This window comes from Panthera onca, chromosome A1, assembly GCF_046562875.1.
Source record: "Panthera onca isolate mPanOnc1 chromosome A1, mPanOnc1 haplotype 2, whole genome shotgun sequence".
Lineage (NCBI taxonomy): Eukaryota > Metazoa > Chordata > Mammalia > Carnivora > Felidae > Panthera > Panthera onca.
In genome coordinates this window covers 2,516,461-2,542,130 of record NC_138339.1, presented here as the reverse complement: position 1 = coordinate 2,542,130, position 25,670 = coordinate 2,516,461, and the positions used below count along the sequence as shown (strand labels likewise).

Sequence of the window (25,670 nt, the reverse complement as noted above, 5' to 3'; positions counted from 1 at the left end):
TGCCCCAGATAAACGTACAAAGGTCGGAAATCAAAAATGCCAACAAGAAACTGCCCGAGTGACATTAGCAGATTCAACGACAACCAAAACGGGCTGTGAGAAACCCCGGCCTCCAGCCCAAACTCCCCAAGGAGCCTCTCTGCCCAAGCCAGGGGCACCTGGGCCCTGCCGGCATTCCAGGATTCCGGACACTCCTGCGGACGCCCAGCCACACACAGCAGCGGGAACAGCGGACAGCATTTCATTTAGTTTATTAGACAAAAATATATGATTTAGACAAGTTCGCTGACGCGCTATTTACAATCTGAAATCACTCTATATACAGAAAGGAGGAAAAAAAAAAAAAAAAAAAAAGACACAAGCACGTGGGGCGTTTACCGAGCGGATAATCAACCGGAGCCTGGTGACAGGCACCAGGGCCCTGGGCAGAGGCCGGGCTGCCTGGACTGGAGCTCGGACGCGGACGAGCCCCTTTCTGCAGGAAGCGCTGGATGGGAGTCGGTGACGTCGTGGCCGTATTTGTCCTTTACACCGGTCTGAAATATTTGTCCTAATTCCTCCCTCGTCCCCTCCCTCCCGAACTCCTCCCCCCTCCCCCCGCAAAAGTAAAAGACGACCCTGGATCAGGCGGACGGGAGGGCTGCTAGGATCCGCGGCGTTCCCTCCTGCGGGGCCAGCGAGCTGCGGGCGAAGCACAACGAGACAAGAAAGCACAGCAGTGTCAGTGGCCGGACGCCGGGACCCGGCGTCCCCGGTGCAGCCGGCCTAGCGCCGGGGGGCGTGGCCGCCTGCCCCGCTGCTCCCGCGTCGGGAGAAACCCGGTGGAGGGGGCGCCCCGCGCGCACGGCGGGCGCACAGCACCCCCTCTACGAGGCCCGAGCGACCCTACCGCCGCCCCGAGTCCTCCGCCGGCACCCCCTCCAGCCCCGGTCCCGCGGTCCCAGCAAACAGCACTCACTTGTCGCGCACGGGCTGGAAGGGGGATTTTAACTGCTGTGCCGGCGACTCCGGCCTGGGGACGAGGTCTCTCTCTGCGGGGGAGGGGCAGAAGCACAGCGTTAGGAGACTGGGGTGGGGGGTGGGGGGAGTGCCGCGGAGGTGCGCAAGCCTCTTCCCCACCCACCCCGCTTCCTTCTGCCACTAGGATGGGGTCTCCAAGAAAAACGGTCACCCCTCCCCGGGGGAAGGACTGCAGACAGAACGCAGCTCTCCGGACAGAGCCCGAGGGCCTTGGCCTCGGTCCCCGAATCCGGGCAGAGATCACCGCTCAAGCCGGGGTTTGGCCGCCACCGCCTCTCCCCTCCGGGCCGGCGCTCCCCCCACCCCCACGCTTTGCGGGGGGGTTCCGGATTCCGAGCCCGGGCGGACAGCCCTCCCCCCACCCCCCACGCCGGGCGCCTCACCTGGAAGCGCGGGGCTGCTTCGAGCGGAGGCCTTGTCACCGTGGAGCACCCCCGCGGCAACGGGGACGGGCGGCTGCGGCGGCGGCGGCGGCGGCGGCGCGGGCAGGTGCGGGCCGTGGGGCGCGGCGTGGGGCGCGCCGACGCCCAGGAAGGAACGCATGTTGAGCAGGGAGCCCTGCGTGAGGAACGCGCCGTTGGTCCAGTTGGAGAACTTGCCGATGTGGCAGGTGTACAGTCCGTGGCTGGGCAGGAAGGCGGGGTGCTGCAGCGGCGCGCCCGCGGGGGGCCCGTGCGCGCCTGGATGGCCTGCGGGCGGAGGCGGCGAGGCCTTGGGCGCGCCGTCGGGGCTGGTGGCCGTTTCTGCCAGGGACCAGATCTTGGGCTTGCTGTGAGGCGCGCCCTGCAGGCCACCCGACGCGGCGCCGGGACTCAGCAGGCGAGTGCTGCCGGGCTCCGGGACCTCCTTGACCAGGCCCAGGGGCGAGTCCTGGGACTTGAGCGCGTCGGCGGCTGCCAGCGGCGAGCCCTGGTCCCGGGCGAGGGCGGTAGGTGCCGCCGGCGGGCGCGGCGCCTCGGCCTTGTCCTCTTCGTCCTCGTTGCTCTGGTCGCCATCGTGCTCGTCGATTTTGTCGATGTCAATGCTCTCTAGGTCGATCTCCTCGTCGTCCTCGGCCTTCTCCGGGTCGCCCTCGGTGTCGCTTCCGAAGAGGGCGCCGTCCTCCTGGTCCTTGCTGCGCGCGCCCCATGTCACCTTGTTCTCCTTCTTGAGGCGCCGGCGCGCGTTGGCGAACCAGGTGGACACCTGCGTGAGGGTCATCTTGGTGATGATGGCCAGCATGATCTTCTCGCCCTTGGTGGGGTACGGGTTCTTGCGGTGCTCGTTCAGCCAGGCCTTGAGCGTGCTGGTGCTCTCGCGCGTGGCGTTCTTGGGCCGCCCGGGGTCCCCGTACTGGAACTGGCCGTAGGGGTAGTACGCCGGCGCCGTGTGGGCTGTGAAGGTGGCAGGGTGCACCCCCGGGTTGTCTTTGAGTTCGTACTGTGAGCCCTGCAACCACATAGCCCACCGAGGGAGGAGAGGGGCAGTAGGGGTGGGGGGGTGGGGAGAGGGAGGGAGAGAGAGAGAGAGAGAGAGAGAGAAAGAAAGAGAAAGAGAGCGATGAGTCCCCCGAACTGGGAAAGTCCCCCGAACTGGGAAAGTCGGGGGGCAGCCGCTCTTGTCAAGAACAGGAAGCCCCCCACCCCCCAGCACACCACCCTGGGAGGGAGGGAGGGGTCAAATCGTGAGCTGCCTCTAGAAACTCAACTTCCAACCATCGTGAAGAGGTGTTTTTGTTTTGTTTTGTCTTGTTTTGTTTTGTCACTCAAGAAAAGTTCCAGAATCCGTGCATCTCCAGAAGGCCACAGCGGGAGCCTTGGTCCCATAGAATTTCCCCAGGCCACCCTCCGTTACCCCCCCCCCACCCTCCCCCCACAACTCCAGCAGGCAATTTCCAAGTTTATCTCACACTAACTAGAAGGGGAAACCTTTTAACTACCCAGATAAAACAGATCCCCAAATGTAAAGAACCGAAGCCCCCTCCCTTCGACCCTGAGGGGGTCAAGCAAAATAAACCATCCAGGGTTTTCTTTGGGTCCAAATCCTCCAGCAATTTAAAAAGAAATCACACTCCTTTTAGCTCCCAAATTAATCTGCATATAATGGCTCCCCACGCTTAAAGGTTGCAGTGGTGACAGGTAATTTAAAATTTTAATCCCGGCCATCATCAACAACAATAACTAAAACGCCATTTGTTTTTTTTTTTAAATACAAAAGGAGGGCTTCACTGGTAAAATATTAACGGGAGGGCCAGGAGCTGCCAGCTGTGAAGAGAGAACTGCCTTCCGAGGCCTCTCCTCACTTACTTTATCTGGTAAGTTTGACTTTGATGTGGCCAGAGCAAGCACAAAGTGTTTGCAGGCATTTAGAGGCCGTGATTTATTTGCAATCAATATTCTTTTTATCATCGGTAGTAAAACACAGCAAGTCAAATTATCCCATCAGGTTTTTTGGTAAATAACATTTTATCTTTCTAACAGCCTCATTAGGCCTCATTATTACCATAAATTGTCCAGACAGACATTCACTATCTTTTGACTTCCAAATCCCCAATCAAAACGGCTTGGAAACCTACGCCTAGAATCAAGAGTTTGGATTTAGGTTTACTTTCTGAGAACCAGCAGGAGACCACTAAGAAATACACCACACCTTTTTTTTTGGGGGGGGGGTGGATTTCTATATGGTTTCCCCTACTAAAAACAAAACAAACAAAAAATCGAGCATCTCCGTTCCCCACCACAGTACAGTAGGAACAGATCCATAACCACACAGATCCCTTTTTCTCGCACAAACACGAAAGGGGGGTGGGGGAGAGGTTCCCAAATGGCACACATCTGTATTCAAAATTTCTGTAAAAAAATTACAATTCTCCACGTAAAAATTATCCATTTGCTACGTTAGCAGAGAGGGTTTCCGGGCTGAGAAAGTTGCAAAGAGCAGAATATTTCTTTGACTAGTTAGTTTGGTGGCCGATGCCACAGAGAAAAGGCTTCCGTGGCCAGATTTCGTTTTTACCTAATCTTTGCAAAATGTACTCTGCACTTTTCTAATTATTTAGGTTGTAACTGCGAGGACGACATTCCGGCCTCTTCTCCGCTGGGAGTTCTTTTTGAAAGGATACCTTGTAAATCTCTCAGCGCTTCCCTGGCATCCCCAGCCGCCAGAACAAAATGGGAGCTGATCTTTTTGGAGAGCAAGCGATCTGAACGGCGGCTGGGGCCGCCTTCAGAGAAATAGCCTTTCTTTTCAAAACTACAAGAAAAAAGTTACAGAAAAACACACCCGCCGCTTTTCTCGCGTACAGTCGGCCGGTATTTATTTCCTGCCTCTTCTTCGAGGAGCGGGGAGACGCGAGGGGGGGGGGGGGGGTGCCTGAAAATTGCGTTATTCCGCCCGCAGCAGCGCAAGAGGGGGCGGCCTCCCTGACCCCCCCCCCTCGCCCGCGCCCCGCCGGGCGCGCAATTCACCAGCAGCCCGAAGTTTAAGCGCGACCTTGCAGTCAGACCAAGGAAAATGGATCCTTTGCACCGACAGAATGGCGAATGCCCCGCGGAGAATTAAATTTGCAGCTCCCTCCCCCATCTGACACCCACTGGGACGCGAGACTAAGAGGACAGCATTTATTTTAAGCCCAGGGACTCCTGTTTTCTTTAATCCTCCATTATGTAACGCGGGAAGAAAAGTGCTTTTCATTCGGTGCAAAAGAAATGAAAACTTTGGCAACTCACGAAAGTCCAAGCAAACACCGTGGCACACGCCGAAATTATTTCCACCAATCCCCCCCCCCCATCTCAAATTTGCACACCCTCCGCTAACAGACCCCATCCGGCCCCTCGGATCTCCCCCATTGTTAGGGCGATTTTGACCCAGTCGACCAGGCTTCACCAGGTCCCCCCTCCCTCCCCCACCCCCCCACCGCCCCGGCCACCTCGGACACAGCCAAGGAGGTCCACCAGCCAGGGAGAAAGCCGAGGCTCCCCGGCCCAGCCCCAAAGCCCGAGAGGTCGCGCGACCGGGGTCCGCCCGCCGCTCCCGGGCGTCCTGCGGACCCGGGGCCGAGCTGCCGGAAGCCCGCCCGCCGGCCCCGCCGCCTCGGCCGAGCCTTGTGGGGGGTAGCGGGGGCGGGGGGGGGAAGAGCGCCGGCGACTTTGGCCCCCAGCCTCCGGTTCGAGCCGCGCGCCCCGAGCCTCTGTTCCTCCGGCCTCCCGGCTCCCCGCCGAGCCCCCCGCTCGCGGCCCAGGCCTCCCGCCTCCCCGGGCCGGCCCCCCACCCCCCACCCCTCCCCAGCCGCCTCGGCCCCGCCGGCCGGGCCTCCCCCGCTCCCCGCCGGCTCCGCCCGCGCTCCCGCCGCGCCGCCAGGCCACCCGCGCCCGGGGCGCCCGGGGCCGGCGGGGAGGGGTGGGGGGTGGGGGGTGGGGGGAGGCGGCCGCGGCCAGGGCCGGGCGCACTCACCATCTGCGAGAAGAGGCTGAGGTCGGCGGCGTAGGGCAGGAAGGCGCTGTAGTTGGGCGCGCCCGCGTACGGGCCGGCCGCCGCGTACATGCCCAGCACCGAGGTGACGGCGGCCGCGCCCGCGCCCGCGCCCAGCTCCGCCGCCCCCGGCCGGCCCGACGAGGCGGCGGCGGCGGCCGCGGCGGCCGCGGCCAGCACCCCCGGGCGCTCGCCGCCGTAGGCGCCGGGCCCCGCGGCGCTCAGGTACTGCGGGTAGCCCAGCTGCGGGAAGGACATGTCCGCGGATCGGCGGCGGCGGCGGCGGGCGAGTATTAAAGGGGCGGGGGCGGGCGCGGGGGCGGGGGTCGGGGCGGGCGCCGGGGGGAGGGGGTGGGGGCTGGGGTGGGGGGGGGGGCGGGGCGGGGTGGCTGGGGAGCCGGCGGCCGGCCGGCCGGGCGCGCTCGGCCCGGCCCGGAGGCGGGGGGCCGGTGGGCTGCTCTCGGCCCGGTGCTCGCTGGCGCCCGGCTCCCGGCTGCGCCCGGCTCCGCGGTCCCGCGCCGACTGCGGCGGCCGCCCTCCGCTCGGCGGCGGGGCTTTCAGACACAATTTGAAGTTGATGCTTTGATTGGCATCCCCTCGAGCGCTGGCCCCGCCCCCGGCTCCCCTCCCGCCCCTTCCCTGCCTCCCGCCCGCCCCAGCCGGGCCGCTCCCGCCCCTCCCGGCGAGCACGTGGTGTGCTCCGCGCCGTCCGGGCCACCTCCGCCCGCTGTGGGCGCGCGAGCGGCCCGGCGGCGGGTGCGGGCCCGGCGGCCGCGGGCTGCCCGACAACCTGTCGACACCGGCTCGCAGCTGTCGGACCCTGGGCTCTGCTGTTTTCCAAGCCGAGCTGTGACTGCTCTTTCAGGAAGACGTCTCGGCGCCTGATTCTCCGCCGTTGGGGCGGCGGGGCCGGGGCTGGGCGGGTGACAGCCAGTGGGGGGGTGGAGGGGGACGGCCCTCTCCTCCCCACCTCCGCCCCCAAGGCCGGCGCTGCCTTGGCCTCCCCCGGACCCCTGGGCAGAAGTGCACCCCGGTGCCCTGGCTGCGCCACCGAGCCTGGCGTGGCGTGACACCGTGACGCGGGCGTGGCGTCCGCGTGGCCCCCGCCCGGCAGAGACCGGCCTCGCTGCACCTGGAGAAGCGGGAAGCGGCCGAGCTCTGCGGGCTTCTCCGTTCGTGAAAACTTTGAGAAAGGGCAGCTGAGAAGCCAGTTCAAGGGGACAAACAGATGCCGTCCACAGTGACAGGTTCTTGGAGGTGGTGGCGGGCAGGGGGTGGGGAGACCTTTTCTTTGCAGGAGAATCACCGTTGCAGCGGGAGGGAAACGTCTCGTCCCCACCCCCGCGAGGGGAGAAGTTAAGAGTGGCCGGGGTGGCGGGGGGAGGGGGGGTGGGGGGGTGGGGGGGGGGCTCGTTCGTCCACTAGGTGCGCACAGGCGGGAAGCAAACTTGCACGAAGAGCGCCGGCCCGAGGCGGCGGCGCCGCGAGCCCGGGGACAGGCCGTCCCTCCTCCCCTGCCCGGCCTCTTCATCCTCGGCCCCGCGGGAAGAACAAGCAGCGAACCGCTGCGGGATGGCTCCAGGTCCGCGCGCGGCCCTCCTGGCCTCCCGGTGCACGGGACGGGTCCGCCAGCCCGCGTCTGCCACACGCTCGCCGGCTCCGTCCTGGCGTCCCGCGTAGGGAGTTGCCCAGGGTGCTCGCCCCCGTTCCCGGGGACACTTTTCGTCCTGTCTCCTATGAAGCAGCAGGAGCCTGGCGCGCATTCCCCTCTGTGGCGCACGGACACACTGGACCCCACAGCAATTTCACCCCAACACTTGGGGGTGAGCCTTGGTCTCGCCCAGTTCGGGAGCCCCGAGTGGAGTGCAGCTGGTGACCTGGGCCGCCCGCACCCTGGACCCGGACCTGTCCCCCATCTCCTAGTTCCAGTTGCCAGCAGCATCATGGAGGCCCAGGGACTCTTGCAGAATCGGGAAGGCTCCCGCTGACCCAGTTTGGGACCTGAGGACAGATACGGGGAGCCACCGCCTATAATTAACAACAATAACGCCCATAATAGTAATTACTAATTACCAGCTGCATAATCAGGCTTCAATTTCTCTGCTCAGTCAGGGTTTTCTTTCTGTTCGTGCTGTCCCTTTGCCCCCCACCCCGCCTTTACCCCCCACCCCACTCAGCTAACCAGCCCTTGCTGGCTACAGAAACTCCCTGCAACTGCCTGGGCACCTCTCCTGCTTTGGCACAGAATCCCGGGCCCTGGAGGTGGGCGCTAACCACTCCCAATCCCGGAAGTCACTAACTGGCAGCTTCCTCCCGCCCCCAGCCCACCACTTCCGCCTGCCAGACCTCTCTCCCCTGCATCCCAAACAAACGGATGGGCCACCCCACTACTGTCTTGTTTGGCAAACTCCAGTGTCACATTTCAGGCCGACAGGTAAATACAGGTGAGATAAGCCCTCTTCTGTGACCTGGAGAGCAGGTGGAATTGTAAGCCCAGAGACACTTCTCAGTGTCAGGGTTCAGCCACACGGACTGATCGCCTCCTTATCACTCCCCCCCCCCACCCAAGCAGCCCACTTCAGTTGTACTGAAGCCATCAGAACCTGGGGGGCGGGGGGCAGCAGACTTTGTCCTGACCCCTGTCGCCTCCTGTGCCCTCCCTGTATCACCTCCATTTGGGTTATGAAATGATAGTTGGTTCTAGAAGACATCAGGGAGGTGAGTGGGAAGGGGCCTCTAGAAAGGCCTGTTGACTTCCCCCAGGAAGCTCTAGAAAGGTGCCCTAGTGGTGACTGTGACCATTCCCCAGCCAGGGCCAGGGCTGGACCCCAGCAGAAACTGGGCCTGATCCCTGGATCACCCCCTCCCTTCCTTCTCCTTGAGTTTACCCAAAAATTTGCAAGGGGAAGACTAGGAAACAACCTGGACAAAAGGAGGAGGGGGAGAGGAAGAAGAAAAAGAAACTGCCTCCAAACCGTCCCAGTGGAGAGGAGGCTAGACAGGGAAGGATCCAGAACTTCCTGCCTCAGCATCCCCATGGGGAGTGTCATCTCTTCAGCCAGGTCTCTAATCCTTTTCAGCATCAAATAGTTAGTGGGGGACGGTGGGGGGGGCGTGGGCAGCTGAGAAGAAAAGACCCAGGGTGCCTGAGCCTGGACCTTGGGCCTGACTGGAATATCTGCTTAAAAAGATTCCAGAACTTTCCCCAAAGAAGACGATGTCCTGGCTCACTTGCTCAGGCTCAGCTCCAGCCTTCCTGGGATCCTGGTCATCCCCCTGATGGTGCAGAGGCACTGGCAAATAGGAGGGCCGGGCAGGGTCCTTTGCAAGCTGGCTGTGCTGGTTGGGGACAAGCTGTGGGGCTCCATCAGCCCTACCATGAAAACCCAGCAATCCTGGATCTGGAAGCTGGGGCGGGGGGGGGGGGGGGGACACCTTCCCAGACCCTCAGCCACTGTGCCTGCCTTGCAAGGGGTGGCTCAGGCAGGCCCCACTGCTGGTGTGGAGGCCGAGCTGGGTCTGAGCCGCCCACGTCCTCGTGGCCAGCCCCAGGACACTGGACACTGAGCCAGAGGCAGGACCTCGGAGTGGTACAAAGCCAGATCTAGGGGTGGCTGCGTGGCCTAATGGGAGCCCCAACTGGTCAACTCCCATCTCTGGTCCACGAGGGAGCACTAGGAGACGCTCTCCCAGACCCTTGGCAGTTGGACCCGGTCATGGGCACGACCACACAGAGCTGGGCAGAGGCAGTTGGCCAGGGCCCTCTGGCTGGAAAGCCAAGACCTTCAGCGCCTCCCCTCCCCTCTGGGACCTGGGCCTCTGGATGCACCTGTGGGTGTGCAGGGCATGGCTCTAGAGGAAGGGGACTCTGGGGACGGAGAAGAGAGAAAGGCCCTGAGTCCCAGGTGTGCTGGTGGGGAGGGAGGAGGGAGAGTTGGTGAAAATAGGATTTCGCACAACTTGGCTTTTAAACCGGCTTCAAGCCCTGATGGAAAGTTTACTTGCTGTGTCATTAGGTTGGGGAGGGGGGAGTTGTTTTCTAAATAGGAGGGGATTGTTATCACTGCTCCGAAAAAGAAGATCTTTTGTTTTTCTCCCGCCCTGGCCCCTGGGCCCCTCGGTAATGCTTAGGTTCAGCTTGCTACCCTACCCAACCCCTTTATATTTGCATGAGAATAAGATTGAACAAGCCACAGGGCACCCCCATTTACAACTGTATTTCTTCCGAAATAATTCTCCACTGATTTTGCGGCTCCACTGACCCAGGTCTCTGAAGAAGAGGAGGAAGCCGCTGAGGAACCGCCCCACTCCCAGGAGCCATCATGGGGACCTGCCTTTGGCGCCTGGGATGGGGGCGACCTTAGCCCAGTGTCAGGGATGCAGCGGGAGGGAGGGGGCGCGGCGGCCCAGTGGTCTGCCCTTCGAAATGGCCATTCCTTCCGATGCAGATGGCGGGGCGGCCACGCAGGGCGGCAGCTCGGTGGCAGGGCTTGGCGGCCTGACCTGGCCCGCGCCCCGGACCGGCCCTGCCTTCCGCCCAGACGCGCGCCGCCTGATTTATGAGTCTTGTTAAATCCTCATTAGACTTTGCACCTTTCTCCTGCAGGACCCAGGAAGCCGCCCCGCTCGGCGACGGCGAGGCGAGTGGCGAGCAATCCCAGGCAGCGGCCGAGAAGCGCCCAGGACCGCGGGGGCCGTAACCGGGTGCCCTTGGGCGCCAGGCGGGGACCGGAGCGGGGCGGCTGCAGCGATCCCCGTGCCCTGGGGGCCTGGCCTGCTCTCTGCTGCCGCGTCAGGGCCGGGCCCGCGCCGGGTCAAGAGCGGCACCTGTGAGCTCCCCGAAAGCGAGGGCCTGGGGACCTCACTGCGGATGTGCTGCGGTGGGACCAGAGCGGGGCCGGTGGGAGGCGACTCCGAGAGACTCCAGGAAGACCCGGGAAAGAAAACACCCGGAAGGCGCCCCGGGATGGTCTGAGGCCCAGGGCAGTGCCCGCAGAGCAGGTGCCAGGATGCAGCCGGGGCTCGGGTCCCCGGACTGTGGCGGCGGGAGACCAGCGGCCCAGCGCGCGGAGCTCCGGGACCAGCGGCCGGAGGAGAAGAACGGCCCGCAGTCACCTGGCCTGGCGTGCGATGTCGCCGTCCCCGAGCGTCGGAGGAAGTGAATTACATGCGTGTGCACACGTAAATATTTTATAAGCCTCCCCTTAATTAACCAAATCGTTTCCATTATGCCTCCAATGTGATCAACAGCAGCGGTGTGAGGGTTTTCAGGGTTTATAATTCGATGTCACCAGACGGTCGCTCGGGGGCAGAGGCACAATCGCGGAGCCAGCTGCACTTGTATTTACTTGTTTTTCTACCGTGTTCCTGTAGGGCTCCATTATGCAGTTTTTAATTAGTTTGTGTTTGTATTTCACCCGTCCCAAATCAATGCCATCCCGGAGCAAGGCGATGTAAATTCTCACAGTACAGGTGTAGCTGCTGGCTTGGGAACACTCGGAAACACGCGTCTGACAAATGAGAGCGGGCGCCACACAGCCCACTGTCGGCTCCTGGCAGCCAAGAGGCACAGACCAAAGCCAGCGGGGACTTCTGCGCCCCTGTGAGCGCCAAGCCCGCGTGCTGGGTTCCTAATTCCAGTAGAGGGAGCCGCACAGAGCACGGCGTGGGGGGCAAAGTGACTTTTCATTTTGCCCGAGTCCTGCGGTCCTTGGGCCTAGTGGGCGAGGCTGGAGCCCGCGTGCAATTAACCTAGCTCCCCCGGAAGATCACTGTGGCACCTGTCGGGTTCCTTCCGTGGAGCCTTTTAACAGGACCCAAGGCAGACAGCCCGAATTTCTGGAATCTCCCGGCATGAGGACCGCCTCCCCACACCCCCGCCCCCTTGTGCTGGCTGTCTCTTCCTTCTTGAAATGACCTCTGTGGAGTGCCTGTAAATCTATCCCTCCAGCCACGGGGGAATTCTTTTAAAGCTTTCTTTTTTGTCAGGAATAAGAGATTGTTCATCTTTAACTAGACCACATAGAAATTATGATTCAACAGCAGTGTGTATTTAATTAGAGTAATCTCACTTGAATTTAATTACCTAATGAATTATTTGTTTAAAAGGTAGAATGTCTTGTTTGCCAAGTGCGGTGCAGACCTCCGATAAGAACTTCTGTTATAAGGACATTACAGCTTAAAAGCAGTCATGTGTTAAGGTTTATATTTTAACTCCTCGAGTGTGTAACTGTTAACTGTTAATGTGCCACTCGCACAAAAACTCTGATACGGAAGGGTGCCGGGAGAGCACGCACAGATTCTGTTCTGTGCCCACATCCTTTTGGAAATTAGCAATCCTCTACCTTGCCACCTGAGCCTATTTTTAAACTTCCTGCATTTTGCTTTCAGTGGCACTTTCCTTTTTTCTGCTGCACGATGACAGCTGTCTATTAGAGGGCTCATTTTATGATTAGTATTTGCAATGAAGGGCACATCCTTCAGCAAAACTCCCGCCCAGCTCCACTGTGTCCCAGAGGCACCCACAATAGCAGCAGGAAGCCGTTCTGGGCTCATCAAACCTCATGGGAATGGAAGGTACCGAGGCCCAGACTTTGACCTTAACCCTTCATTCCTAAACCATGGAAGAATCTCCTTGCCTCTTGGTTTCCAAAAGCAAGAGCCCAGAACTCCAGGCCACGCCACCCTTTCTGGGAGGCTCACAAGTTGACTTGTCTCTCGGTAATGCTAACGATTTTTGCAGCTAATGCCAAGTTCGAAATCCCAGCCAAGGGAGGAGGGTGACGTGCTGGAAGTCTAACATGATTTCTGTGTTTTTCTATGGCTAAGTGGCTACAGGAGCAGACTGCTTCTCCTCCTCTATCCCGTGTGATGGACAGAATCGTCTGTCCCTGTGTGATGGAATTTCAGCAGAGGAATGAATGGACAGGGTGAGGGAGGCAGCAGGAAATGTTTCGCCCACTCACTGAAGAGAGACCAGGAAATAGGAACGCCTGAAATCTGCTGGTTTGAATTCCACTGTCATTTTCATTAATATTTCATCAATCAAATAATTTACTTTAATTGCAGATTCGGGCACTATTATCACATAAATATTAAATAGTATTAATATAGTGTCCATCTAAGTAGGAACGAGCTTATAAGAAAGTACAACAGGTTGATAAGAATTGTTAATTTCTTGTTTCTTTCCTGTATCCCTGATGTGTATCATAACTGTGCATTTTGCAGTTGGGTGTCCCAACAACCAATAGTGGTTAAATTGTAACATAAATTTGGGACTCTTGCGTGGCTCAGTCGATGAAGCGTCCGACCCTGGCTCAGGTCACGATCTCAAGGTTCGTGAGTTCGAGCCTTGCGTCAGGCTCTGTGCTGACAGCTCAGAGCCTGGAGCCTGCTTAGGATTCTGTGTCCCCCTCTCTGTCTGCCCCTCCCTCACTCGCACTCTGTGTCTCTCTGTCTCTCAAAAATAAACAAACGTTAAAAAAATTACAAAAAAATATCATATAAACTTAATCACATTCAATTATGGCTACAGGTAGTACCTTTCTTCCAAAAGAACCAGATCTACATGAATACATCTTTCAAACTTATTTATGAATTTACTTTGCATATTCTTCCAAATAACAACTGACAGTAAGAACCAGAAAGGACATGAGATAATGGCTGAGGAATGATAATACGCTTCTCAGATCTAAGCAAATCCAAAGATGATTTGCTAGTAAAACCCTCAAAGGGAGTGATATGTGTGGGATGGAAAAAGGTGAAAACAGTAAATGGCATCTTTATGTTTGACTCTTCAAGAACTGTTTGAAATTTAGACCAGACCGTGACTTCCTATCAGCCCTCAATCACTTATATTATAAAAGATTAAGCCTACCTACTAGAAATACCTTTTAGAAGTATCAGTTGACAAATATCCACCCACACAACATCCGAGGCGGAAAGTGTTGTGCATTCAGGGTTTGGATAAATGTGTGCCCCAGAAGTCACTGGTGGAGAGGTTAAAATCTGTTCCCTTAAGGGACATCAGTGGAACAAAAATGCCCAACAGGGACGCTCCGGGAGTTCGGGAGAAGGTTTCTCAGAGGTTCAGAAGATTCATGGGATCCACCAGCATTTTCCAGGACTGTTCTGGTAGAAAAACAAAATCCAAGGTATGAAATCGGTCTAAAGGAGGAAAGAGAAAACATCCTTAGACGGAGGGTCCCTGACGTGCTCTCGCTCCGACGTCTCCTTCCACCTTACTGGCACCAAGGCTGTCTCCAGAGCAGCCAGAGGTTGTGGTTCTTGGCCGGGTCCGTCCCTCCTCTCCCGCGCAAGAGGAACTAGAAGGATCATGAGGCTTCAGGCCTTTCTGGCCCCCGGTGTTGTACCACCTTCAAGTGTGGGTCAACGTGGAAGGTGGTGATGGCTTGGTGGCTCTTCTCCCCGACACACTTCCAGGAGACACTTTGACCCAGAGGACGCGACACCCCCCGCGACCAAGAAGGAGGCCGATCTGGGCAAAACCCCAGGGTCAGGAAGTGTCTTTTCTCTAACTTCTGAATCCCTGTAGGTGCCCTTCCTTCCCGTGCCCCCCAGCTCCTGAAGGCCTCATGCTGATGAAAGCTGCCAAGACCCATCTTCCCTGCCACCCACCCCCCAGTGAAACCCACATGGCTTGTGGCCCAGTCCTGGGAGTAGGCTGAGTGATTGGCAGGCTAATCATAGCTCCTAATTGGACCTGGGGTGCTTGTTAACTGACAGTGATAGGTGAACTCAATCTTTTGCACAGAGAATATTTACATTTTAATATGGGACCTTCAGTGCACTGACCCGAAGCCTCCAGGACGGAGGAGCCCCACGCGCTGAATGGGGGGGTGGGGGTGGGGGGGCAGAGGTTTCACTTCTTTGAAGGAAGGAAGGTCTAACATCCTTTTGGCCAAAGATTGTTCTTTCTCGGATGCAGCCAATGGCAGAACCAAGCTCAGAAAAGGTCTTGAGAATCTTGCTTGACTTTTCACGCTGCTCAGTTATCATAACAAAACACCACAGACTCGCCTTCCACGAGGAAGGTTTATCTTCTCACAGCGCTGGAGGCTGGGAGTCCATGATTGAGATGTCACAGGTTTGGTTTCTCCGGAGGCCTCTCTCTTTGCTGTGCAGACACCCCCTTCTGCCTGTGTGCTCACATGGCCTCTCCTCTGTGCCCACACCGCTGATGTCTCTGAGCACCCACTTCCTCCTTGTAAGGGCGCCAGTCAGATTAGATCCGAGGCCACCCTACTGGCCTCATTTTAACCGAATCACATCTTTAAAGGTATAATGTCCGAATACGGTCACATTTCGATGCATTGAGGGTAAGGTCCCCAACATGTGCATTTTAGGGGAGACACAACTCAGCCCGCAACACCATCCAGGGCCACCTTCCCCCCCTTCAGCCCAAACGGCATAAGGGTTCATTAGCTAAAGTTCCATTCATTTCTGACACGGGGACACAGCCTTCCGTCTGGGGACAAAGATCTCGTTAGAAGCCGTAAATATTCCCCCTCTTCCAAGTTAAAGAAAATGAGGTTGCCTTCATTAAAACCAAAACGCAAATAGGAAGGGGTGAGTGGGATATTATGCTCCCTACTGTAATACTCTTTAGTGTTGGTTATTATCAAAGATTAGATTTGGCCACCCTGAGACCGTTCAACTCTAAAAGGCCTTTCAAATTTGCACGGTTTGTAAACTGTCCAGTCAGGAAGAGACTTAGATCTGCAGTAAACACTTCTGGGAACCTGACTTTTATCCTGAGCCCCACGAGACTTCTCCTGCTTCTCTGCATTGTGTCCCAGGCAGGCAGCAAGTGCAGGGCTGAGGTGGGGGTGGGGGGATAACCCCGTGCGAGGAGACAGGTGCCTCCCTGTTCCATGACCAGATGCACCGTCACCCTCTCCATGCCATTTGGGGCGGGAGAGTTTCAGAGGGGTCAGTGAGGACCCGTTTCCCAGGTTTCAGAAAAGAGGAAATCTACAATAGCGAAGGCCGTGTCCCCCGGCCGCGGCCTGGTGTCGGCAGGTCAGGCTTTGGCCAAGAAAGAGTCGCCGAGAAAACGGACACTCGGAGTGGGACCCTGTCTCATCAGCGGCCGTGCCTCCCTGCCAGCAAATGCATTATCACTATGGCGGTGAGGCGGTGGGAGAACATCGGTGATCATTTTACAAGCTGAAGACCGCGCGACATTATCTCCAGGGTTGAGTTAAGTGGTTTGTCTGAGGTCACTCGGCAAGTGTGTAATAAATCCGGAATTAGAACCTCGTCACACACGTTCAGCCGTCTGCATGCTGGGCCGCGGGCAGACAGACTTGTGGACCCCTTGATGGGCCCCTCCCTCCCACCGTCCCCTTCCAAATCCCGCAGGAGCCCCTGCTGCCCCCCTCCCTGGGCCACCTCATGGTGCAGGGGGTGGGGGGAGGGGGGCGAGCACCAGCATCGGCTGCCCGGGCGCCGGACCCCCCTCCACCCTCCTGCGCTTCTTTTTGCCCTCTGTATTCCCCCCTGCATCCCCTTAGCAAACATTTGTGCTGGGCTACTCTAAACAACGAGCTGTGAGGGAAGCAAAGACAAAGCGGACAGTGGTCGAAATAAAAATCCAAAACACGTGTCTGAGGTAAGTTAGACAGTCGGACGAACCGCGTTCGAGCACCTACCGCAGACCCACGGCGGAAGTGCGAGTGAGGAGGGCTACGCCAGCTTCAGCCCCCCCTTCCGCCTCCACTGTGTGAGCCGGGCCCCTGCAGGCCTCACCTCCGTGTAGACTCCTCCAGGAAGGGGTGCGGGGCGGGGGGAGCTCAGGGCGCGGCCTGCCTTGCAACCCCTCCACCACGGGCTGTGACCTCAGCCCCGCCCAGAGTGCCACTTCACCTGGGAGCAGCAGGTGTGCACGGTCTGGGGGGCTGCGAGCACCCAGAGCCAGACCAGCGTGTTTCCCGGCAGCCTCTCTGCCTCGGGGAGGCCTGAGAAGTTTTCCCGTTTCCTTCCCTGGGGCCCGGGGCCGCTGCTCCCTGCGGCTCCCGCGGAGGAAGCTCCCTGTTGTCCCTGTGACTTTTCAGCCAGCTGATTGACGATGCAGTGTACTGGGAAAGGACAGAAACTTCTTGTCCCCCAGGTCTGGGGGTTAGAAGCCCACGACGCAGGTGTCAGCAGGGGGCAGGGGGGTTCCTGTGGAGACAGAGGGGGATTCTGCCACAGGCTTCCTCTCCCACCTTCCAGGGGTTTCTGGGAGACCCTTATTTATGTCCCTTGGCTTGTGAACACATCACCCCAATCTCTGCCTCCACTTTCACACCACCTCCTCCTTGTGAGGGCGTCTGTGCCCCAATCCCCGCCCATCCCCCCACCCCCTGCTTCTTTTTTACAAGGACACTGTTAGATCCGATCAAGGCCCAGGTAGGACCTCATCTTAATAATTACATCGGCAACGACACTGTTTCCATATCGGGCCACCTTCTGAGACAACCAGCGTTACGACTGTGGTGTGTGAATCTTGGGGCGGGCAAAATCCAACCCGTAACAAAGCCTCATTAAAAATTCTTGGGGCGCCTGGGTGGCTCAGTTGGTTAAGCATCTGACTTCCGCTCAGATCTTGATCTCACAGTCTGTGGGTTCGAGCCCCGCGTAGAGCTGTCAGCACAGAGCCTGGAGCCTGCTTCCGATTCTGTGTCTCCTCCTCTCTCTGCCCCTCCCCTGCTCAGGCTCTGTCTCTCTCTGTCTCAAAAATAAATTAAAACATCAACAAAATTAAAAAAAAAAAAAACTTCACATTCTATGGACAGCTGTCACGAGTTTCAGGGAGCCAACCACAACCAAATGCTTGTTGTTTGTGGCTCAAGGCATGCCATGGCCACGCGCTGTGCCAGCACAAGGAGGAAGGGGTAGTGACAAGCGGATTTAGGCCCCGATTTTTGAAAACGTTGTGCGAGGGGCCCCGATTTTAGGGATCGAAGGAGGAAGCCGTTCAGTCGATCAACTGAGGAGAAGGCATGATGGCCTGTCGCTTGAACCAGACTTTGAGAGCTGACTTGGACCGGGAGAGGTCAAGAATATGAGCAGAGGGTGTCCCTGCACTGGCATTGGCACGAGGGGGCCCCGGATGCACGTTGGGGAGCCCGCGGCGGGGCTGTCCTCAGGGATGCCGAGGGGAGCAGAACGGACTACAGCCTGGAGCAGAGAGTGTGGGCTTCGTCCCTGGGCCATGAGGAGATGTCACCGGTGTCTGAGCAGGTTGGGACAGAGCAGGTGTGTCCCTCCTTGGAAAATCAAGAGAGGATTTGGGTCAGAGCTGCCGGACTAGATCATGACTAGTGTGCACCTGCCGAAGTCCTGGTGGGAGGGAGCCAGGAGGGCCCTATCCAGCCCTCCGGGCACCGCTGTGCGCACCTGAGGACCGGGCGGCCTCCCTCCACCTCGTTCCTGGGGAGTTTGCTCTGGAGCACTGGGGACAGTAAGAGGAGGCCGGCATGTGGGCGCTCGGGGCCCTGTGTCCTTGTCCACTAGGCAGAAAGCTCTGCTTCCCTCCTCTGACGTTCTGCTTCCAGATAAGATTTTGCCGCAACACAGGGTTTAGTGTCTAACCCCGAATGTGAAGAATCACAGAAGTACGTGACTGTCAGGTTCTGATTCGATTCCCGTCAAAGGAGTTGATGGTGCAGCAACCTCCAGCTGTTTGTGAAACGTGGCCCGTTAACCCAGCCTCGTGGGTCAGATTCAGCGGCTTTTCCACCCACGGCCGGAACACAGAGTCGCATCCCTTTTGACACAATGGTGGAGTTTGCTGGACGTCTTATGATGTATGAAATGTTAAATTAAACAGAAATCTGGAACGACACCCACGTAAGGAGGGAATGCTTCAGACGGGGCGGTTGCCATGATGATTATCAACACAGATGAAGGAAGGTACTCGCAAGCCTCCCCTTGGCATCAGCAGTTCGGGCCATGACGCGAAGGCCGAGGTGATAGTTTCATCACGAGGGAGGGAGGACAGCCACGGCGGCTCTGCCGAGGGCAGCCAATCCTGCGTTGTATCAGGAGACTGCTGCCTGATGGTGAAGAAGGAGTAGTTCACTATCACGGGGGGAAACGGCGCTTCTAGGCGGACGGCGGTCTTTCCAACTCCGACACGTGTCCACGCAGCAGGCCCTTGATGGCCACCTGCCATGCAGCGGACTCCATGTCAGCCAGGACACTGTGTCAGCGGCCCTCGGCATCGTCACTCGGGAGTGAGCTCGGTCTGCCTCCACCGGCAAACCTGGCTCCATGCGTTCCGAGAAAGACAGGACAGTCCCTCGTCCACGTCCCCTCAGCAGCCGGGGAGGACAACGGCCCGCGAGGTCGGTCGGAGGAGCCCTGTGTCTGGGCGCACCTACCTGTCCCTGCGTGGAGAGCTCTGTCCCCGCACAGAGACGGAAGCATCCGCTGGTCACCACCCCTTCCGCCTTGTGCCGGCACAGCACGTGGCCGTGGCGTGCCTTGAGCCACCAACAACAGGCGTTCGGTTGTGGTTGGCTCCCTGAAACTCGGGCCCTGCGTCCAAGTGACCGGCTTTCTTTCATCATCAAGCCAACCGTCTGAGGAGAAACCCCGTCCTCAAACCTTAATACCTCCCCCCTGAAACCCAAATCTGCCTTATCGGAAGAAGCAGGGCACGTCCTGCCCTTCCCCCACCAGCCAGTGTGGCCACCTGTGCACGTGTCTCCTGCTGTGCCCCACTGCCATTCTCCTGGACCCTGACACGGCTGCCCACATACACCTTCAGTGACCTGTCACCTCCGTCTCAGGAAAGTCTCTCAGGTCCAGGCTCTGCCCTCTCCACTTCGGGCCTGGCCCTTGTCAGCCTGGATCGTCCCCAGGCCTCCGGCGTCATTCGTGTCCCCCGTTCTTTTATTCCAGGGTGCACCCAGTCATTTCACCACTGACTCCCCTGCCAAGATCTCCTCGGGCCCCTCTTGGCCGCAGGGTAGAGAGGTCTGTCCCCTCCGCACATCAAGCCTTCGGGCTTGAAACGCCCCCCCTCGAGCTGGAGGGGGCTGAGAAGCTGTGGCCTATGCTCCCGTCGCCTGGAAAAGTCTGTACTAATGTGGTTTTTCCATTAGAAGAGAGAGTGTGCTCCCCGTGAAATATTGGATCTGGCCTTGCTCTCGGGTCATCGCGTGTTCACTCCCATCGCCTCTACCTTCCAACCCACGGTCCGAGCCCAGAACCGTCTCCCCGTCCGGCCCATCTTTCATTCTTCGTGCTCAGAATCCAGTGGAAAGCCCATCCATTATCCTAGAATTCCAGAGATTCACGTCCCTTGGAAAGCATCTTCAACTTCGTGGCCCTTGCCTAGAAATCTTTTGATTCATTAGGTGTGGGGCTGTGTCCAACTTATGACTTGTAAGCGAGCACGGGGGTGACTGGGGCTTAGTTGATTGGAAAAACACATTTCGTAAAAACACGTCCGAGATCTACACCCAGTTTGACCCTTCAGACCCAACACACTTCACTGTGTCCTCCCGTGGACCCCAAATCGCGCTTGAATGCCTCACCCTGGCACCTACCTTCCCTGGCACCGCCCCTCTGCAAGCACCTTCTGTTTCTCTGTTCACTCTGCCCTTGTCTTCTTCGCTCACCTGCCAACCTCCCTCCTCCCGCGGGCTCTGTCCTGCCGCTCACGCCAAGTAGGCATCCTTCCTGGAAAAGTCCTGGACACCTGCGTTCTTGCCCGGGGGCCCCTGAATCCGCATCTCATCTCAATCTCGGCCATGAGTCACAGACCCAGATCTTCATCTGCGTTTGACTCCTCTCCTGTGGTCAACCCACAGATGCACTGCCACTCTCCACGTCCCCGAGATCCCCGTGAAGGGTCTCCGTCTGGCACGGAGTAGCCGGGACCCGCACGGCCGGCCTCTGCCTCCTTCGGTGGCTTTCCCTCACTTCTGTCTTGTTCAACAACCGTCTGTTGCATGATCATTTGTTGAGCACCCACGATGCTCCTGACAGCAGGCAGCCCCGGGGCCACAATGGTAAACAGAGAACAGGAAAGGTGCGTGTGGCCCTGCCCTCACGGAAGCGTCAGAAATAGGAGACTTCGCAGATGCCTCTTCCTCCCATCCCACGAGGGAGGGGTCAAGGGTCAGGACCCTCTCAGTGCCTCTCTGGCCACCACGTTCCATTTCCTACAGACTGGAGAGCAGCTCATAAGGTCGCCCGTTAAGAACTCTCGACTTTGGCATCGTCAGCATCTTCAACGGACTGGATCTTCGTCACGGTTTCCTAGGAGATCTCCCTGCCTTCGCTCTGGCTCCGTTTTGACGCGCCTCCCTTTCTGCGGCAGGTGACCTTTCTACGTCACCAACGGATGGCTCTACTCTCCTCGGGTCATGGTCACAGGGGCGGGCCCACTGCCTACCTGCCGTGCACGGCACAAAAGCTTCCGATGGGTTAGTTTGGCTCCCGTTCCCTTTCTGACCCAGCCTCGGCCTTGCCCGGAAGCCGTGACTTTCCAGCTTCCTTGTCCTTCTACGGGAGCTTGTGACACATGCTCCCCGTCTCCTCGCCTTCCCCTTTTGCCCGCCAGACCCACTGCTACGGATATTAATGGGTTTTTACTTCTTCGTGACAGAGGTGATACGTACATATTCTTGTCGTTAAACATTTCAAATAAAACTAAAACATCCTTTGACACACCCGTCTCCTACCTCACTCTGTCAAGTATCTATTCTACTCCCGGAAGCAGCCGACATGCCTTCCACGCTCAGTCTCCCTGTTCCTTTTCCCGCCCTAACACAGGTGGCTGTGCGCACTCACAGACAGATGTGTGCGCACACATACATACGTGAGTGTGCGCAGCTGTGCGTGTGTTTGCACAAGTGACCCCCACCCCCACCCCCTTGACAGACTGTCTGCAACTCAGTTTCCTTTAATGCTGCTCTGCCACTCGGCCCATGAAGATCCTGTTTTAAAAACTGTTGCTTGGGATCCCAGGGCATGCGTGTGCCATATTTTATTTAATTATCTCTCAATTAAAGGGCATTTCAACGGTTTCTAATTAGTCACGAGGCCGCATGGTGCTGCGGGAGGAGGCTCGGCCATTCATCTTGGCGTCCCCGGCGGGGGGGGGGGGGCTTCTCCAGGCCGCAGGCACTTGCACGTCTGGCTGTTAGGGCTGCCGCTGAGGACGGTGTCCGTGTCTCGTGCCTGACTGTGACAGGGAGCCCGCCTGACCCCCCAGTGGGTGAGTCTCCCGGGGCTGGCGGAGGGGGCCTTCTGGTGTGGCAGCTGCGGGCCTGGGGGAGACGGGGACGTCTGCCGCAGCCCCTGCTGGGCTTCTTTGCTCCTGCCGGTGACTGTGTCACCTTTGGGTGGGACAGGCAGAAGCACGAAGGGTGCTGCAGACAGGGGCACCCCTGGGTGGCAACCCACCCCCCGAGGAGAAGCGGGGACAGGCGGGGTGCCCTTGCAGGCAGAGGTGGGTCCGAGAAACACAGGACGCCTAGTGGCGTGGGTCTCTGGGCCAGCCCCCGCCCGCCCCCCGGGGCCATGGGTGAACACCGAGGTCACTGGACCCAGCCCACGAAGTGGGCGATCTGGGACGCACTGAATGCCCTGAACCCCTGGAGGCTGTGAGTCCAGCACGGGCCCCGCCTCGGGGTGCTCTGCGTGGGGGGCCCACGGCAGGGACAGCGCCGGGACCGGGAGGGCAGAGGGTGGCCGGCAGACCCACCGGCCCGGGGCCCCCATCCCTGCAGCCCACACCGTGTGTGCTGTGCTGCGGGTGCTCCGCGAGCCCCTGGGGGTGGAAGGACCACAAAAGTCGCGTCTCACTGTGGGCCAGTTACCAGCACGCTGTTTTCCAGAAGCCACTTCTTATGGTTATTCATTTCAAAAGCAGGTACTGGGTCTAATTCCAACGTGGCCATTACTCACAGACCTTCGCCGGAGTCTGTGCCCAAAATACAAAAGCCGGATTTGGCATCGGACCTCTGCCCCCTCGTTTCGCTTCAATTTTGCGGAGCTGTTGTGATTCCTCCTGCCCTTGTGTTTATGGCCGAACGGGCGGGTGTGCTTTTGCCTCATCAACTGACAGGGAGTCTGTTGCTGAGGGGTGTATTTTGACGGCGAATTCACCAGAGTCATTCAGTGAGAATTCTACCTCCGTCTTCAGGACAGGCGTCCTCTGTTGAACGTGTGTCTCCATCTGCTGAGTGACCAGCGGGTCGAGGGGGGGTGGGGGGGCATGGGAAAGAATTAACGGCCTTCGGAGCCCAGGGCCACACCTTTGAAAGGTCAGTTCGGGGGCAAAATGATGTCGTCGCCACAGAGTTGACTTCAGAAAATGTAGTTACGGTGCACAGCGTTGTTCGTGGGCTTGCTTGATGACATGATACCTCCATGTGACCCTGTCTCCCATCTTAGGGAGACCAGGGAGGGCTCGCCACGGAGCAGACGGGCTGGTGAGTTAGGGGGAGACCTGACGGCCTGCAGGAGCTCTGCACCGAGCCAGCTGGCGAGCACGGCTGGGCCCAGACACTCACCATTGTCCTGCCCGGTCTCTCCCTCTGACAGGGCTGACCCCACGGAGGTCCCGGGGTCCTCTGAGCCCCCCACGGCCTCGGAAGTTAAACCACTGGATAATTCAGATGCATCGCGGGACATAAACCTTCACGCCAAACCCTGAAGAGGGCGAGATATTTATGACTTTAATCCCAGCTTCTTTGCGGTCGGCACATTGTTCTCCTGAACTTTTATTTGGGGATTCATGGAATGTTCTGGAATTTCTCCCTCACATTCAGTAGTTACCTAAGATTTTCATTGTCTTTGTTCTTTGCTCGTGATTAATACACAGCGAAGCCAGAAGACGCCGCGGCTTCTGCTCGGACTTCTCCCCTTGGCTGCGAACCGGCGTTCGGGAGAAAAGGACAGCACGGCCCTCGTCAGGGGGCAACGACCCTCAACCACGAATTCTGGAAATTAGATGGCGTGTCCTCACCATGCTGGAAACCCAAGTGGAAACCTTGTGCTCAGCTGGTCAGTAGACAAAATAACCAGGGACTTCACAGAACATGGAAAATAATGCGAAGAAAGATTTTTTTAAGTTACCTTCATGTGTGTTGAAAACTTAAGACCTCGATGACTTACCGCCGGGTTTCTGGCCCCAGTTTTACACACAAGACATCAAGGCACGCAGCTTTTTCCTTAAGGAGGGTTACACAACAGCCTGAAAGACTAAAAAGCGACTGCTGCGCAAACATCCCCTGAGTGGCAACCACGAGCCAGACGTGGGGCGGGGCCAGGAATTCAGGGTTCAGGAGCCTCACAGGCTGGAACATGAGGCCGGAACAGCCCGTGTGCTGCCATGGAGGCCGTCTGAGTGCCCTGAGATAAGACCCGGCCTGTCTGGTGCCTCTCATTCAGCGCTTACCCAGGGTCACCCAGGAGAGGGTCTCAGAGACACGACGAGTTCTGTGAGTGTCAGCGAGGCCCCTGGCCTTCCCGGGTGTCCCGGGCAGCCCCGTGGGGACAGCCAGGGCTTGGGCACCACTCTGCCTCCCCCAGAAGCCCGGGAGGGTGAGGAGTCCAGAGCTGAAGGAACCGGCTCCTTCAGGCTTGGTCCTCAGCGGCAGGGGCTGTGACACCTCGGAAGGGGCTCCCGGGGGGGTCTAGGGCTTGCCGTCACAGAACACCTCTCCCAGGGCAGCTTCAGAGCTGCTGTCTCACGGCTCTGGAGGTTGACATCAACGGGTGGCAGGGACACGCTGCCTCCAGAGGCTCTGGGGGAAGCCCTTCGTGCCTCTCCCAGCTCGTGGCGGCCCCCCAGGTATCCTGGACTTCCGAACCACGGCCCCCACTGTCGCCCGGCCTTCTCCTCTGTGTCTGTGGCTCCCTTCCTGTTTTTTGTTTATAAATGCACTTGTCGCTGGGTTCAGAGGCCATCCCGATAACCCAGAATGATCTCTTCACATCAAGACCCTTAAATCAGTTACACCCGCAAACACCTTCCCTCCAAAGGAGGCCACATTCCCAGCTTCTGGCGATGAAACGGTGGACAGACTTTTGGTGGCCGCCATTCAGCCCATGACAGGGCCTCACCCCCAGTTCTTGTAGGTCTCGGCGGAGGAAGTCCGGTGCAAACTCACGGTGAGTGGGTCCACAAGGACGGGAGGCTTGGCCCCGTGGGGACCTGTGGAGACCGCAGCCTGGGGTCATCTTGGGGAGGGGCAGATGGAGGTACATGCAGTGCCTGGGCTTCTTCATGATGACGCGAACACAGTCTAAGACAGGCCTTAGAAATGCGGCCACGGGGGGCACCCGAGTGGCTCAGGCGGTTGAGCGTCCGACTTCCGCTCGGTCACCATCTCACGGTTTACGAGTTCAAGCCCACCGTTGGGCTGTGTGCTGACGGCTCGGAGCCTGGAGCCTGCTTCGGATTCTGTGTCTCCCTCTCTCTGTGCCCCTCCCCCTACTCTCTCTCTCTCTCTCTCTCTCTCTCTCTCTCTCTCTCTCAAAAATAAACATTACAAAACAATGAAAGAAAGGCAGCGATGGCCCCAGCTCCAGGCAAGAACCACGGGACAGGCCCCGGGGCACCCTGAGCACCATGTGCCTGGGCACCTGTTCCCTCCATCCCTTCCTGTCATGTCACTGCCCGCCCCACACAGCAGCACTTCCTCCTGGTTTTCCAAATATTCCAGCTCCACTGAGGTCCTGCAGGGAATGTTTTGTTTTTACTCCTCACATACCTGCCATGGTTTTATGGAGCTGAACCGTATTCCCTCCTTTCCAAATTCAGCAGCAACTTGTTTTTATCTCTGTGAGTCATCGTAGGCATCAACGCTCCGACCACCGAAGCAAGAGGCCACAATCTGAGAACCGGTGCCGTGCCCACCTGAGTCACAGGCGACCAAAGCACAGAAGGTGAAGCCCTCGGGCTTTAACGTCCTCTCATCAGGGACGCAAGAAAGGGGTGGGCCTTTCAAGCCACTTCAGTTGGATGAATGGATAAAGAAGCCGTGGTCTGTATACACAATGGAATACTACTCAGCGACAAAAAAGAACGAAATCTGGCCATTTGCAGCGACGTGGATGGAACTGGAAGGTAGAGTGGTGAGGGAAATAAGTCAGGCAGAGAAAGACGGATATCGTGTTTTGACTCATATGTGGATCTTGAGAAACTTAACAGAAGACCATGGGGGAAGGGA

General features: G+C 58.3%; 1 protein-coding gene and 1 long non-coding RNA gene across 3 annotated transcripts; one reads left to right on the top strand and one right to left on the bottom strand.

The window, feature by feature from the left end:
* Window positions 1-234: 234 nt before the first annotated feature.
* Window positions 235-5,771, bottom strand: IRX1 (iroquois homeobox 1). The gene is made up of 4 exons (XM_060634324.3): window positions 5,452-5,771; window positions 1,404-2,448; window positions 959-1,031; window positions 235-681 (listed from the first exon to the last, which is right to left on the bottom strand). Exons 1-4 carry the CDS (start codon window positions 5,725-5,727, stop codon window positions 624-626), a joined length of 1,452 nt encoding a protein of 483 aa, XP_060490307.1. The 5' UTR covers window positions 5,728-5,771; the 3' UTR covers window positions 235-623.
* Window positions 5,772-6,857: 1,086 nt separating this feature from the next.
* Window positions 6,858-12,752, top strand: LOC144615891 (uncharacterized). 2 transcript variants are annotated; one of them, XR_013554568.2, is made up of 2 exons: window positions 6,858-7,903; window positions 10,076-12,752. It is a non-coding gene; the product is annotated as an uncharacterized LOC144615891 (long non-coding RNA). The 2 variants fall into 2 exon arrangements; XR_013554567.2 differs by having other exon boundaries at window positions 6,858-7,913.
* Window positions 12,753-25,670: the final 12,918 nt, after the last annotated feature.

Excerpts from the sequence above, each read along its gene's own strand:
- IRX1 (XM_060634324.3), bottom strand. The coding sequence starts at position 5,727 with ATGTCCTTCCCGCAGCTGGGCTACCCGCAGTACCTGAGCGCCGCGGGG. Across the intron at positions 2,449-5,451 it reads TCAGCCTCTTCTCGCAGATG|GGCTCACAGTACGAACTCAA; the intron begins GTGAGTGCGCCC and ends ATGTGGTTGCAG. Across the intron at positions 682-958 it reads TTCCAGCCCGTGCGCGACAA|CTCGCTGGCCCCGCAGGAGG; the intron begins GTGAGTGCTGTT and ends CTTCGCCCGCAG.